This window comes from Leptopilina boulardi, unplaced genomic scaffold (assembly GCF_019393585.1).
Source record: "Leptopilina boulardi isolate dan_hultmark-lab unplaced genomic scaffold, ZJU_Lbou_2.1 LbouV2_98, whole genome shotgun sequence".
In the NCBI taxonomy this organism is placed as follows: domain Eukaryota; kingdom Metazoa; phylum Arthropoda; class Insecta; order Hymenoptera; family Figitidae; genus Leptopilina; species Leptopilina boulardi.
The window spans coordinates 286,254-302,674 of record NW_026138047.1 but is presented as its reverse complement, the minus strand read 5'-3'; the positions used below and the strand labels follow the sequence as shown (position 1 = coordinate 302,674).

The following is a 16,421-nucleotide window of genomic DNA, read 5'->3' as shown; positions in this document are numbered from 1 at the left end:
AGGGCTGTAACTTGCACATAGTTTAGCCCTGTAAGTGAGTACTTAAACCACGAAGAATTGTTAGGTTTTAGCAAAAAATTGTAGAAGCGGCAGAAGGTAGAATTTTGTTCTAAAATGTATACAGCGAAAGTTTTCATGTTATTTTTAATTAAGCAAAACTTTTGTAAGGGGACGCTTTTACCAATACAATTTTTTCCAAAGAAATCTATTTTTCCCAATGAATATTATCGAATTTTTTGTTTTTAAGATATAACTAACTTCACTGTTGTATAATAAACAAACGTCATTAGTTAATCATTTCTCTTCATACCATTCAGGTTTTATCGTTACACTTTTGTTGGGAAAAATGACTCATTATTGGGAAATATGTCAACTAGGAGAAATGTCCACTGGACAAAACATGCATTGAAAAAGTATCCACCAATCAAAATTTTTTAAAAAAATTCAAAATTGATCCCTTCTTTGAAAATAATAAAAGGCCTTGATTTGTTTTACCCTTCGTCTGTAAACGTTTTTTCAGGTCTGTTAAGCTGGCACCACAAGTTTGATATTTTTAAATATGTCCTATGTGAGAATTTAGGGCTCAATTAGGCCTAATTACCGCCCAAAATGAAAAATTTACCGCTCTTTATTTAAAAAAAAGGCGGTTGGTGCTACCTTAACGTTAAGCTGGCACCAACCGCTTAAAAAACCAAATAAATAAAGAGATAATTAAAATTCTACCATGCCATAATTTAGGGCTCATTTAGGGCTTTCAAATAGACATAGAAAGAATTTTCAAAAACAAAAACACTCTACTTTATTTTTTTTTTTAAAAAGGGGTTGGTGCTACTTTAACGTTAAGCTGGCACCAACCGCTTAAAAAACCAAATAAAAAACGAGATATTTAATAATTCACCCTGACATAATGTAGGGCTTTCAAATGGAAGTAGAAAGAAATTAAAAAAAAATTTGTAAATCGAAAAAACATCTTCATTAGGGAATCGTATTAATAATACTAGTGAAACAAGGCATGTACCCCCCCTAGCGGTCACACGAATTTATCTAGAGGGCTGAAATTTGGTACACATATGTATTTTGGCGTGTAGATTACAGGAAAAATATATCGAATCTCATAGGAATTGATCATAATAGCGTTGTCAAGAAAAAACCATAAATTTTTACGAAAAATGACTATGTACCCCCCCCCTGGTGGCCACATTTTATCACATACAGAGTTCAAATTTAGTACATTCATGTATTTTTACGTAAAAATTACAGGCAAAATATAGCGAACATGATTCGGATCGATTTACATAGCGTTGTCAAGGAAAAATCAAAAATTTTGAAAAAAAGCGTTTAATCCTCCTAGCGCACACACTATTTGACCAAGACAGTTCATATTTGGTATACATACGTATTTTTGCGTATATAGATTGCAAAAAAAATTTAGCAAGAACGATTGGGCTTGATTATCATATTGTTTTTAAGGAAAACTCATATTTTTAGAAAAAATCACGGAGTTTTCGAATAAAAAAACAAGAAAATTTTATCTTAGGGGATTCAAATTTGTACATTTTTACGTGTAGATTACAAAAAAAATATAGTCAGCATGATTGGAGTTGATAATCATAGCGTTTTCAAGGAAAAATTGATAATTCTCGTTATATGTGACTATCTATGTGTTTTTATGCTCACATTACAAGAAAAATTAAGCAAAAATGGAATTTTTTCACCTGCCTTCACACTTTAACCCCCTTAAATTTTAGGTTTAAGGATACGGAACCCTCGGTTTTAATACGAGTGTAACTTGCACTTGTCCGATTTTTTTTAAAGAGTTGGTGCTACCATACCTCTTAGCTAGTACATAGTCATTTTTAGTACATAGTACATAGTCATTTTTAGGAATTTTTCGTAAAAATTCATAGTTTTTCCTTGACAACGCTATGATAATCAATTCCTATGAGATTCGATATATTTTTCCTGTAATCTACACACCAAAATACAGATGTGTACCAAATTTCAGTCCTCCAGATCAATTCGTATGGCCGATAGGGGGGGGGGTGTACATGCCTTGTTTCACTAGTATTATTAATAGGATTCCCCTTTCGGGTACGGAACCCTAATGAAGATGTTTTTTCGATTTACAAATTTTTTTTTAATTTCTTTCTACTTCCATTTGAAAGCCCTACATTATGTCAGAGTGAATTATTAAATATCTCGTTTTTTATTTGGTTTTTTAAGCGGTTGGTGCCAGCTTAACGTTAAAGTAGCACCAACCCCTTTAAAAAAAAAAAATAAAGTAGAGTGTTTTTGTTTTTGAAAATTCTTTCTATGTCTATTTGAAAGCCCTAAATGAGCCCTAAATTATGGCATGGTAGAATTTTAATTATCTCTTTATTTATTTGGTTTTTTAAGCAGTTGGTGCCAGCTTAACGTTAAGGTAGCACCAACCGCCTTTTTTTAAAAAAAATAAAGAGCGGTAATTTTCCCTTATTGAGCCCTAAATTCTCACATAGGAGATATTTAAAAATATCGAACTTGTGGTGCCAGTTTAACAGACCTCGTTTTCGGGACCTTCTGTCTGTACTTTTTACAACCCTCAACTTCTTATATTAATCATGAAAATGCTTAAAAAATTTATTGTTGCATTTATTTTTTATAAAAAAATGGAGAAAATCTGCAAAAAACAGCGATTCATTAAAAAAATCATAACTTTTTGAAAAAATAATATATCTGACCGATCTAAACGGGAAATTGTAAGTTAATTATGTGGCTTTAAGAAATAAAAAATTATTATATTTATTTAATAGTAATTGCTTAAGTTTGTATAGGTAAAACAGTCCATAAATCATGTATTGTGCATTGGTAAAAACACAATTTATTTTTACAAAGTTATCAAATTATTATTATTTTATCTTATTATATCATCTTAAAGCTTTAGCCATTTATACATGTTTATAAAACTGACTGAAAAAAAATTAAGTTATGCAAAAAACACGATGAAACAAAAAAAATTTTTTTTGCTTAACTGCGATTCGAGTGCACGCCGTCTTTTCCCAGCGAAAATTTTTGAGTTTATTGTAGTTGCCAATAAAGGACTAGGATCGTCACCTTTGAGCGTTTGTACTCTTTCCTACGTTACTTTTTTAGGTGAAAACAGCAGCAGGTTCTAATCGTTTGTTAAAAATATATTTAACTAAACAGTTTTGTATGGGACACAAATGACCCACGTTTACAGACATAGTTTAGCCCTAGGGGTGAGTAATTTAACCACGAAATATTGTTAGGTTTTTCCAAAAACTGTAGGAGAGGAAGTGGGTTAAATTTTTTTGTAAAATTTAAACAGTGAATTTTTGAAGACTTGTAACTTTTAAACAGAAAGAAGAAAAGAAATTGTCTTATATGTTTCCGAAAAGATTTTTCCTGCTCTTTCAAATGGTGCAATTTTTTTGGATTAGAGGATTTTTTATAAACAATTGCCATGTTAGCCAATTGTTTAATAACAATCCACTAACACAAAGTACTTCATAAAGGGCTCGTTGGATGCGGAATTTTGTCAACTTTCATTTACTAATGTCAGAATCACGATACCTTTATTCATTTATAAAATATATAAATTTTTATTAACATTAATTAATTAATTAACTAATTAATATCTTGAAAATATCAAAAAAGGACATCTCAATATTTTTTGTGGTGAAAATACACATTTTTCGCTTTCAAAAAAAATAAAATAAAAAGGACCGAAATTAAAAAAAAAATTCGAAAAAATGTTTAATTTTCAAAAAAGGGTCAAATTTTCAATCTTTAAAAATTTTTTTTGCACCATTTGAAAAAGCAGAAAAAAACCTTTCGAAAACATAAAGGACAAATTTTTCTTCTTCTCTCTGTTTAAAAGTTACAAGTCTTCAAAAATTCACTGTTTAAATTTTTCAAAAAAATTCAACCCCCTCCCTCTCCGACAGTTTTTAAAGAAACATAACAATACTTCATGGTTAAATTACTTACCTCTAGGGCTAAACTATAATTTTTTTTAGTTTAGTTCGCTAGTGGTTTTTTCAAAAACTGTAGGAGACGGAGGGGGTTGAATTTTTTTACAAAATTTAAACAGTGGATTTATGAAGACTTATAACTTTTAAACAGAAAAATGAAAAAAAAATTTGACCTGTATGTTTTCGAAAGTTTTTTTCCTACTCTTTTGAATGGTGCAAAACATTTTTTAAAAATTGAAAATTTGACCCTTTTTTTGAAAGTCAAAAGTTTTTATAACTTTTTTTTAAGATTGGTCTTTTTTTTAACTTTTAATATTTTTTTTGAAAGTGAAAAATGTGTATTTTAACCACAAAAAATATTGAGATTTTCCTTTTTTGTAATTTTCGAGATATTAATTAATTAATTAATGTTAATGAAAAGTGAAATATTTTACAAATAAATAAAGTTATTGTAATTCTCAAGATACGAATTGAAATCTGACGTAATTCCGCATCCAACGAGCCCTATATGAACTATTTTGGATGATAGAATTTTTTTATAATCAATTGCAATGTTAGCCAATTGTTTCTTAATAATCCACTAATTCCAAATACTTCACATAGATCTCGTTGGATGAGGAATTATGTCAACTTTCATTTAGTAACGTCAGAATTACGATAACTTTATTTGTTTATAAAATATACTATTTTTTATTAACCTTAATAATTAATTAATTAATTCTTTGTCTTCGAGATATTTATTAATTAATTAGTGTTAATAAAAAATGCTATAGGGTCAATTGGGGTAAATGGGGACAAAATGCCTATTTTTCACAAATTGCGGTTTCTTCCTTTAAAAGGTAAAATTTGCGGGTTTAATTTTTTAAGTTGTTATTTACATTCCCAAGATTAATTTTATGCAGCAGAAAAAAATTTAGATAAGCTTTAAACGCATGAAACTGACTGTCCCCATTTACCCCAAGATTTAGAAAATTTCATAAAATTTGGGGGAAATGGTTTCTAAGAAAGGTTTAAGAAAAAAGTTTCCTTAATCATATTACTGTATTATTATGAATTAAATTGACAAAAAAAAATTCAAACGAATTTCTGTTATAGGAGTCACAAGGAATAAGAAAAAATATTGTATGATTTTTAAGTCTGTTTTCTTTGAAAGCCGAGACAAAATACTGAAACAGTTTGACTTTGATTTTTAAGTTTTTATGCATTGATCGATGACTTGAATTATCTTGCTGCCAATTGTCAAGATAAAAGCTTGGTAACATTTAGAATCCCTTGTATGTGATCTGAGGTTAAAATATTGACGTTGAACTTAATTTTAAAACTGTAAATTAAGCTCCAACACCTTTTATCCCTATTTACTTCAACTGACCCTATTTTATATAAACAAATAAAGTTATCATAATTCTGACGTTACAAAATGAAAGTTGTCATAATTCCTCATCCAACTAGCTCTATATAAATAAATAAATATTATTTTCTTTATAAAATATGAAGTTTACAGGTACGTGATCCCTTTTTTAGGAGAATTACCTTTTTTGGTTGAACTTACCCGACTCTCTCCTAATTTAACACTATTCAATATTGATCACATGTTTCGATAAAGTATCTAATTCACAAAAAGATTTACTTTTTATACGTTTGTTTTGTTAAAATGCTTCAAAACCAAAAAACCAAGATTTTTTGATTTTAGAAAAAACATTTTCTTATGTATCTTATTTTTTGTTTCTGTCGTCATTTTTTCAATCTAAAAAATCCTTTTTGCGAGCATGATTGAAAAAAATTTTTAAAAAACAAAACCGCTTGAAATATGCTACTTGTAGCTTCTAAGATTCTTGTGAGATTTAGAAATTCCATTGAAATATTTAATATTTTGTTAAGACATAAGTAAAAAGTTATGTATTTGTATTCTATTATTATTTGTTATTAAAAACCTAAAGTCCTAAATCACTTTCTCATTCTTTTTATAAAAATAAAGTTTAGGTTTCTTGTAAACGACCATATATAACATTAATATTATTCTTTTTTCATATGTTTTATATTGCTGAACAAGTTTAAGAATTATTTTTTGTATTTTTAAAGTTTAACAAACAAATTAGTAAAAGTTTATAACAAAAAAATATGTCATATAAAAGTATTATTTTTTTTGTAAAAAGTTATAGGAAATATACCAAAAAGAAGAAACTTAAAAGAACAAAAAAACATAGCATTTTATCTTTACTTCTAGCAGTGCAAAATACAACAAGAAATCAATATTACATCCCTAACTTCTGCTGGGTCAAATCATTCGTCAGTGAACAAGGCAAGAAAAAAATATCAATACAATTCTTACCAGGCATAACGCACGAATAATTATTTGTGGTCTTTTAATGAACACAATTGGATCGAAAGGAGCTCCTGCTTTTCCACATCCATAAGCTCCTCCGCTATCCATCTTGTCTGAATCAGCAAAACAGACTAAGAATTCAATGCTTTAGAAATAACAGACAGCTCATGCGCAAAACTAAAAGTGTCAAAAGTTAAGAGAAAATGATCATATATATAATTATTGGAATAACAAATAAAGTTAAGAATAATTATTTATAATTAAGAAAATTTTTATTCCGTTCAAAAAATTATTCTAATAAAAATTTAAAAATATATGAATTATATTAATATCGTTTACTATCAATATATAACAGCCTTTTACATTTAATATAAATTTGCACTTGCGTATTTTACCGCGAAACTTAACATTTTTAAAGGAAAATAATATTAATAAAATTTGTATTACTTTCTAACTTTCACTTTCGAAAATTTTTTCAACTTTCTCATTCTTACTTTCATTTTCAGTAAAATTTTTTGTTACTTTTTCATTCTGACTTTTATTATCAAAAAAGTTTTTTTCTTTCTCACTCTCATTTTCATTAAAAAAGTTTTACAATAAACGCGTGATCCAAACACCAAATTACGTTCCACATTTTCATATAACATTTTAATGAACAATTTTAGTCAACTTACTTTGTCTTTGACATATTTTTTCTGTACTTAATTGTCTTTTTTTGAAACAAGAAAAAAGTTTTTTGTTGAGCGTAAAGAACTGACTCGTATAATAAGTCTTTATTGTCCGTATACTTCACTGCAACACATGTGAAAACTTCCCTGACATTGCTAACAAGTATTTACATACAAAAACAGATGGCGCTAATGTGATAAAACTAAATAAATGCGATGGTTCAACCCTGACCACTGTCCTACCCTGACTCCTCTCCCTAACACATACACACAAAAAAAAGTTGTCTGTTTCTTAAACTAAACATATTGCTTCCTCATGGAGGAAGTATTGTTTTCGCGAAATTTTTCGAACTCATTTTTTTGACATATCTTTATGTTTTTTGACCTCAGGAAAATGTCATTCCGTATGTGTGTGTGTGTGTATATACATTACATTTTCATAAATATCTCAAATTCTATAAGAGCTTTAGGGCTGAATTTTTTTTAAATTGTAGATCTCACTTGGGGACATAAAATGAGAAAACTTTGGGACAAATTAATACATATTAACTATATTTTTTTTTACTTTTAAAATTTTTGAAAAATCGTTTTTTGCCCATAACTTGAAACACATGTTTTGAAAGTTGGGATGTTTTTACTTAATTTTGTAGTTTTTTAAGACGCATTTTTTGAGCTATTGACGAACAATCTGCTATCATTTTATCCAAAGTTATTGACATTTTAAAAATCATAAAAAATCGTTTTTTGCTTATAACTTTAAAAAAATGTTATGACACCTACAGTTTTCTTAGTCTCATTTTGTAGAGATTTTCAAGACGCATCTTTTGACCTATTAACGAACATTTTACGATTACTTTATCCAAAGTATCATCATTTTTAAATATAAAGTTATACACACATTATTTTATTTTAATTTTTAGTTTAATTTTTTACTTATTATTATATAAATAAATATAAATAAAAAATCGTAAACTGATCGCAAAATATCTCCATGAGGAAGCAGAGTGTTCATGGAATGAACACAAAAATACATACTTCAACTTGGCAGCGGTTTCTTTTCTATAGTATTTTGGTTCGCTGAAAACGAATATGAAGGCAGAATTGCTACATCCCCCTCTGATTTGTTTTAAATTGAAAAAATCACTCTTAACCGGACAAATTCAAACTTAGGAGGTAATAAAATTAAATAACAGATTTTTTATAAAAACAGAACCGCACACCTACGTATTTTTGCTTCACTAACTCAAAAAAAGCCAGAACTGAGCTAGCGCCCTCTAAACTTTTTTTAACCCCTTCGCAGTGTAGCAAAAATAAAGCTTCAGTGCCCCGTATGTGGGAAAAAAAATTTTTTTTTTTTAAATTAATATTAAAAAAAAACCGAAAATCTAAGAATACCTATTGACAAGTTTATTGTATTGTTAAAATAATGAAGTAAACGATTATTAAAATAATGAAGTAAACTATCGATAATTTATCATATTTTGTGTTTACTTATTTTTTTTAAGATGCCGCTATAGCGGTCATGCACACTGGTGGCACGACATTTTTATGCCTCTATAGAGGTCAATAACAGTGAAGGGGTTAAGGGAGAAAACTCGTGTAAATGCAAGTTTTTTCAGGATTTTTTTAAAAAACTGGTAAAGTTTATTGAATTAAAGTAAAGCATACCTTAAAGTACACAATATAAGCTTTATAAAAAAAAATTTTTATTAAAAAATATTACAAAATGGTGGCGTTACAAGCATTTGAAGTTGCATCTTTGATTTTCCACCGTGCAGCCTACAGGTCACAAATCTCAACTAAAATTTAAAATCAAAATTTTTACCGGTAAAATACGCAAATACGCTTTGCATGACGAAGAGAAAACTAAAAAAATTTTTTTTTTAAATTTGGGACTATTTTAAAAAAAATCAATTTTTTTATAAACAATGTTCAAAGACAATTGTTAACATTTTTTTAAAAGTAGCTTGTCATGCCCGTAAGATAAAGAAAATTTGTGTTAAGTTTGATTAAAATCTGTTAAAAATTGACTGAGTTACATAGCACGGCGCGCGAAAAAACACGTTTCGAGAAAAACGCGTATTAAGTTTTCGATATATAAAAGTAGTGTATTAACTATTGCCTTGAAGACGTTATGTATTCAAAAATAACTATTGCACTCGTATGGTTTCCATAGTAACAGTTACCATGGCAACAGTTTCCATGTCTGTCCGTCCGTCTGTCGTACACTCGTATGGTTTCTATGGTAACAGTAACCATAGCAACCGTTTCCATGGTAACCATTAGCATAGCAACTGTTACCATGGCAACCGTATCTATAGCAACCGTTACCATGGAAACTGTTACCATGACAACCGTTACCATAGCAACCATTTCTATAACAACCGTTACCATGGCAACTGTTACCATGACAACCGTTACGACAGAAATCGTTTCAATATGAACCATCACCAAAGCAACCCTTACCATAGTAGTAAACGTTACCATAGCATGCCCCAAAGTCTCCACCGTTTCGCTTCGGCGATACAAACCGGAAATCAATATTAACGTTTATATATATGGAAAACTCTAATGACGTTAAGTAATTTACTGTTTGGAGGAGAATTTATTTATAGAACTTAATTTATGAATCAAATTATATTTTAAAAAATCGGACAAGTGCAAGTTACACTCGCACTGAAACCGAGGGTTCCGTACTCGAAGCGAACTTATTTGATATAAAAACAAATGTTTAAATAAAAGTTTTTATACCAAATAAGTTCGCTTCGAGTACGGAACCCTCGATTTCAGTGCGAATATAACTCGCACTTGTCCGATTTTATTTTCAATTAAAATAAACATTTTCTTTAAAGAAAATGTGAAAAGAATATGGAATTAAAAAAGGAAGAATAGGAAGAAGAAAAATAAAATAGAACAAATAAATACCCTATTGAAAAAAAACACGTATAATTGTACGTATAATAATACGTATAATTATATGTATTATTATACGTATAATTATACGTATAATAAGACATACGAATTTGAAACAAGAATTATACGTATAATTATACGTATAATAATACGTATAATTAATTATACGTATAATAATACGTATAATAATACGTATAATTATACGTATTATTATACGTATAATTATAATTCTATTAAAACTAGAATAATAGAATAGAATAGATTAATTAGTAGCAAAATTGCGCTGAAAATTTTTAGAAATTTTAAAATGCAAATTAAATTTCACGAAAAAAAATATCGTCGAATGTCAATTCAAGCAGTCACCCATCCAAGTACTAACCGCGTCCAACGTTGCTTAACTTCCGTGATCTGATGAGAACTTGTTCCTTCGCCTTGGTGTTTCCGCTGTCTTGTCTTGATTAATAACTTTGTCGTATAAGTATTGTATCGCACCTAACCTCACTTTTAGTGATACTTATACGACAAAGTTATTAATCAAGACAAGACAGCGGAAACACCAAGGCGAAGGAACAAGTTCTCATCAGATCACGGAAGTTAAGCAACGTTGGACGCGGTTAGTACTTGGATGGGTGACTGCTTGAATTGACATTCGACGATATTTTTTTTCGTGAAATTTAATTTGCATTTTAAAATTTCTAAAATTTTTCAGCGCAATTTTGCTACTAATTAATCTATTCTATTCTATTATTCTATTTTTAATAGAATTATAATTATACGTATAATAATACGTATAATTATACGTATTATTATACGTATTATTATACGTATAATTAATTATACGTATTATTATACGTATAATTATACGTATAATTCTTGTTTCAAATTCGTATGTCTTATTATACGTATAATTATACGTATTATTATACGTATAATTATACGTGTTTTTTTTCAATAGGGTAGAACAAAGAAACGAATAAAAAACTTATGGGAAAAGTCCACTTTTTTCAAAAAAATTTCTTTTTTGAGAAAAACTTAATTAAAACAACTTCTTATCATGTTTTTTAAATTATTTCGATAATATACAGAATGTGGCCGCCCCCAATTAAGTTCGCTATATTTTTTCTGTAATTTTCACGTAAAAATACATAAGTGTACCAAATTTGAACATATGTATACTAAACTTCAACCATCCAGATAAATTTCAGTGGCCGCTAGGGGGGGAGGATTCACGATTTTAAAAAAACCGATATTAATAGGGTTCCGAACCGAGTACGGAACCCAAAAAACCCGTAACTATTTTATTTATCTTTTTTTAAGTTTCATTAATACCATAATGTAATGTCATTATTATAAAATTTTGCCAATATTTTTTATAAATAGATAAATAACACAGGCACACAAAAAAAAAAAAGTTGTCTGTTTCTTGAACTACACATATATTTCCTATAGTATTTTGGCCCGCTGAAACCGAATCTGAGCTCAGAATTGCTCCATCACCCTCAGTTTTTTTTTAAATCGACCAAAACCACCCTTAAACGGACAAATTCACACTTCGGAGATAAAAAATAAATCAACTTATTTTTTAAAAAAACCAAATTTTATATCTACGAAACTTTGCTCCACTAACTCAAAAACAAAGCCAGCATTGATCCAGCACCCCCTGAATTTTTTTTAATGAAAAAACTACCCCTAATCTGAAGAATCAAATTCAGGTGGTAAAACAATAAAATAACTAATTAAAAAATTTTATAACCAGGTATTTTTACTCCAGCAAGGCAGAAACAAAGCCAGAAATGCTCCCTCACCCTCTAAAATTTTTTTAAATCGAAAAAACCACCCTTAAATAGAAAAATTCAAATTTAAGAAGTAAAAAAATATTAAATTACCGGCTTTTTTAAAAACAGATCCTTACATGTTTGTAGTTTTGCTCTACTAACTCAAAAAAACAAAGCCAGCATTGATCCAGCAACCCCCGAATTTTTTTAATCGAAAAAACTACCCCTAATCTGAAGAATCAAATTCAGGAGATAAAACAATAAAATAACTGATTAAAAAATTTTATAACCAGGTATTTTTACTCCAGCAAGGCAGAAACAAAGCCAGAAATGCTCCCTCACCCACTAAATTTTTTTTTAAATCGAAAAAACCACCCTTAAATATAAAAATTCAAATTTAGGAGAATAAAAATTAAATAACTGACTTTTTTAAAACAGAACCTTACTACATCTATGTATTTCCGCTCCACTAACTCAAAAACAAAGCCAGCATTGATTCATCAACCTCTGAATTTGTTTAATCGAAAAAACTACCCCTAATCTGAAGAATCAAATTCAGGAGGTAATACAATATAATAACTGATTGAAAAATTTTACAGCCAGGTATGTTTCCGCATTGCTGGAGTAAAAATACCTAGTTATAAACTTTTTTAATCAGTTATTTTATTGTTTTACCTCCTAAGTTTGATTGTTCAGGTTGAGGGTAGTTTTTTTATTTAAAAAAATTCAGAGGGTGATGGATCAATGCTAGCTTTATTTTTTTGAGTTAGTAGAGCAAAACTACATACATGTAAGGTTCTGTTTTTAAAAAAAGCCGGTAATTTAATATTTTTTTACTTCTTAAATTTGAATTTTTCTATTTAAGGGTGGTTTTTTCGATTTAAAAAAAATTTTAGAGGGTGAGGGAGCATTTCTGGCTTTGTTTCTGCATTGCTGGAGTAAAAATATCTGCTTATAAAATTTGTCAATCAGTTATTTTGTTGTTTTATCTCCTGAATTTGATTCTTCAGATTAGGGGTAGTTTTTTCGATTAAAAAAATTCAGGGGGTGATGGGTCAATGCTGGCTTTATTTTTTTTAATTAGTAGAGCAAAACTACAAACATGTAAGGATCTGTTTTTAAAAAAGCCGGTAATTTAATATTTTTCTACTTCTTAAATTTGAATTTTTCTATTTAAGGGTGGTTTTTTCGATTTAAAAAAATTTTAAAGGGTGAGGGAGCATTTCTGGCTTTGTTTCTGCATTGCTGGAGTAAAAATATCTGGTTATAAAATTTTTTAATCAGTTATTTTATTGTTTTACCTCCTGAATTTGATTCTTCAGATTAGGGGTAGTTTTTTCGATTAAAAAAAATCAGGGGGTGCTGGATCAATGATGGCTTTGTTTTTTTGAGTTAGTAGAGCAAAACTATAAACATGTAAGGTTCTGTTTTTAAAAAAAGCCGGTAATTTAATATTTTTTTACTTCTTAAATTTGAATTTTTCTATTTAAGGGTGGTTTTTTCGTTTTAAAAAAATTTTAGAGGGTGAGGGAGCATTTCTGGCTTTGTTTCTGCCTTGCTGGAGTAAAAATACCTGGTTATAAAATTTTTTAATTAGTTATTTTATTGTTTTACCACCTGAATTTGATTCTTCAGATTAGGGGTAGTTTTTTCATTAAAAAAAATTCAGGGGGTGCTGGATCAATGCTGGCTTTGTTTTTGAGTTAGTGGAGCAAAGTTTCGTAGATATAAAATTTGGTTTTTTTAAAAAATAAGTTGATTTATTTTTTATCTCCGAAGTGTGAATTTGTCCGTTTAAGGGTGGTTTTGGTCGATTTAAAAAAAAACTGAGGGTGATGGAGCAATTCTGAGCTCAGATTCGGTTTCAGCGGGCCAAAATACTATAGGAAATATATGTGTAGTTCAAGAAACAGACAACTTTTTTTTTTTTGTGTGCCTGTGTAATAGAAGAAAGACCTCCACTCCACAACCACACTTTCTTTCTTCTTTTATTTATCTTTTTTTAAGTTTCATTAATATCATAATGTAGGATGTTAAATACAATAACACAGAAAAAAGGAGTGGTAATATTTCGAAGGGTAGAGGGTAAAAACAATATAGGGTAGAAGGTAAAAATAATAAGAGGTAAAAACTCACAAGCAATTCACTTCATTCGAAACAAATGACAAAAATGTCAAAACTTTCACTGAGGTTAAAATAAAATTTTTCTGCAGTAAGTTCATTGGATAGTAAAAAATTATTAATTGATTTTCTACTCAAAAATAATAATTAAATTCAGTAATTTGATATTAGTATTGTTTAAAATGTATAAAGTGTTTTAAGTATAATAGAAAGATGAGATGAAATCAATGAAGATCTATAGACAAGTTCTTTAAATGTAATAGAAGTTCTTATATGATAAATTCAAGAAATATTTGATTTTTCCAATATTTATTGGAAAAAATAAAATTAAAAACATTTTGTAAATTGGGTCAATATAATACTTACACTGGGTACATTGTGTAAAATTAACCCAAATTCAACTTTAATAAAAATTGGCATAGTTCATTCAAAATTTGAGTTCGTTTTGAGGATTTCTTCGAGGTTTGTAATTTACAAATTCCCATTCGTATACAAAACTTTTTTTAAAAAGTTTATTTGTAATTTGACAGTCAAAGAATAACTGTATGAAACTAATTAATTATAACTTAATCAAATTACAGTGTTTCTGTATCTCTGTATCTGAAATAATTAAACAATTATCTTTCTCATTATTTATATGAAATTTTCATGAAATTCGTGTTGAAGATAAGGCTATGGCTCTGAAGTACTCTCTGTCCTGAAAATAAAAGCGGATTTGTTGATGCATTGGTGTTTATCGTTTCAAATACTTAATACTTCGTCATTAAGTTCTTTTCCGTTGATAATATTCAAAAAGTTTTAAAACGGTGAGTAATAAAGTTTTGGATAACTTTAACTATATTCTGTTTTAATTTGCTTTTCAATTATAAGCATGATAATATATTTTTATTTAAATTCATATTTCAAAAATATGAAATAAACAAAAAATCATCTCACACACACAAATTACGAATAGGTATTTGATAAAATTTAATAATTTATTGCTTATTTAGTATTCATCTTTTGTCACACTAAAAGTAAATTATAACCACCATTCCTTTTTCAATATACATATAGGTATCTCATGCATAAAGATTTATAAATGTCTGTTTCTAACCTCAGAATGATCGAAATTATGTACACTATTGACTTTGTTTAGGTTTACATACTGTACAAATATATTAAGGTTGATTCTACAATAAATTTCTTTGCATCGACGAAATAATACCTTTGTAGCTTGGCGTGGAGGCGATTTTCACACTTTTTAAAACATTTTTTTCTACCGACAGTCGCATAAATGGACCTGAGTAGAGAATTCAAATTCTATTCTCGCTTAGACTAATATGCCTCCCTTACCCCATCTGACCGTTGTTGGAAGCAGAGTTGAAGGCCTAATGGAGCTTCTACAATAAGTCCGAAAGGTAACGGTGGACTCTCATGGCAGCGTTTTGCGTTGGGTTTTGTAACTAGGCCATGAGTGCAAATATATCGAACGTATATTTCCATCTCTCTCAAACTCATGGCCTAGTTACAAAACACAACGCAAAACGCTGCCTTGTGACTCCACCCAAAGACTCAGACTTTGTTGCGTGCGCATCATCTAGACTTTTATTTTTTTAAGATAATTGATAGTAATTACTCATTATTAGTTGATTAATTGTTAAATTAATAATTAATTACACGTAATTTTATAATTAATTACTCTTTACTATCAATTACCTTGAAAAAATAAAAGTCAACACGATACGTGAGCAATAAAGCTTGCGGCATTTAGACTTGGACTTGCCTTTCGGACCTATTGTAGTAGCTCCATAAGCACAACTAATTCGCAAACATGATAACATAGCAGTAATATTCCCTTATAAAGTACATTCACATCATTCAATTTTATTCAATAGTCATGTTATCGTTCACAACTGACATCACAAGGAAAATAAAAATAGAACATACGTATGAAAATAAAACAAAAAAATTAATATTCCCAGAATAATAATTCATTTATTATTATTTATGATAAACTGATTAATTAATGTAAGTTAATTTGCTAACATTTATTTCATATACATTATTTTAGACAATTATGGATTCCTATAATCTCGATTCGAAAGGTGTAAAAAGAGGAGTTTGTCTGTCTTGTGATGAGTGTCCGGAATTCGAATGGCAGAAAGAATCTCTTAATTCAGCTTGCAATTACTGTGGTTGCTTGCCCACTAAACATTTTAAATGTTCAGAGGAAGAGAGCAATATGTACATAGACTCAGTTTCATTCGATGATACACCTGTTTTAAATAGCAGCGATAAGTCGTCTTCAATTAACACTATCGACGTACCTAGGCCGTCTACTTCTAAAGAATTATCTGAAAACATATCTTTAGACAGTGAAGAAGAAGAAATTATCAAGATAACTGAAACAGTAAATTCTCTAATATTACATATAGCAACCAACGTAACGCATTCACGCCAACTTATCATTAGGGGGAAGCCACATGTGAGCGTTGAAACGCGCGTTTGTTCATTAGGGTGCAGTCCCATGATAGCGTGAAACGGAAAACGTTTAGCCAATAAGAAATTTCTACTAGAATCATTTCCATTGAGTCAGAAGTTACTATTGGCTAAAAGTTTTCCGTTTCCCGTTTTTACGCTGACATGGGACTGGCCCTTAAGACTT

At 29.0% G+C, this 16,421-nt stretch overlaps 1 protein-coding gene across 2 annotated transcripts in view; it reads right to left on the bottom strand.

Moving 5' to 3' along the window:
* LOC127290970 (synaptogyrin) overlaps positions 1-6,454 on the bottom strand; it is a 181,109-nt gene extending 174,655 nt beyond the window's left edge. For both annotated transcript variants that reach the window (XM_051319835.1, XM_051319836.1), the window contains exon 1: positions 6,304-6,454. In XM_051319835.1, the coding sequence (XP_051175792.1) occupies positions 6,304-6,405 (102 nt within the window). In that variant the 5' untranslated portion in view covers positions 6,406-6,454. The remainder of the gene's footprint in view (positions 1-6,303) is intronic.
* Positions 6,455-16,421: the final 9,967 nt, after the last annotated feature.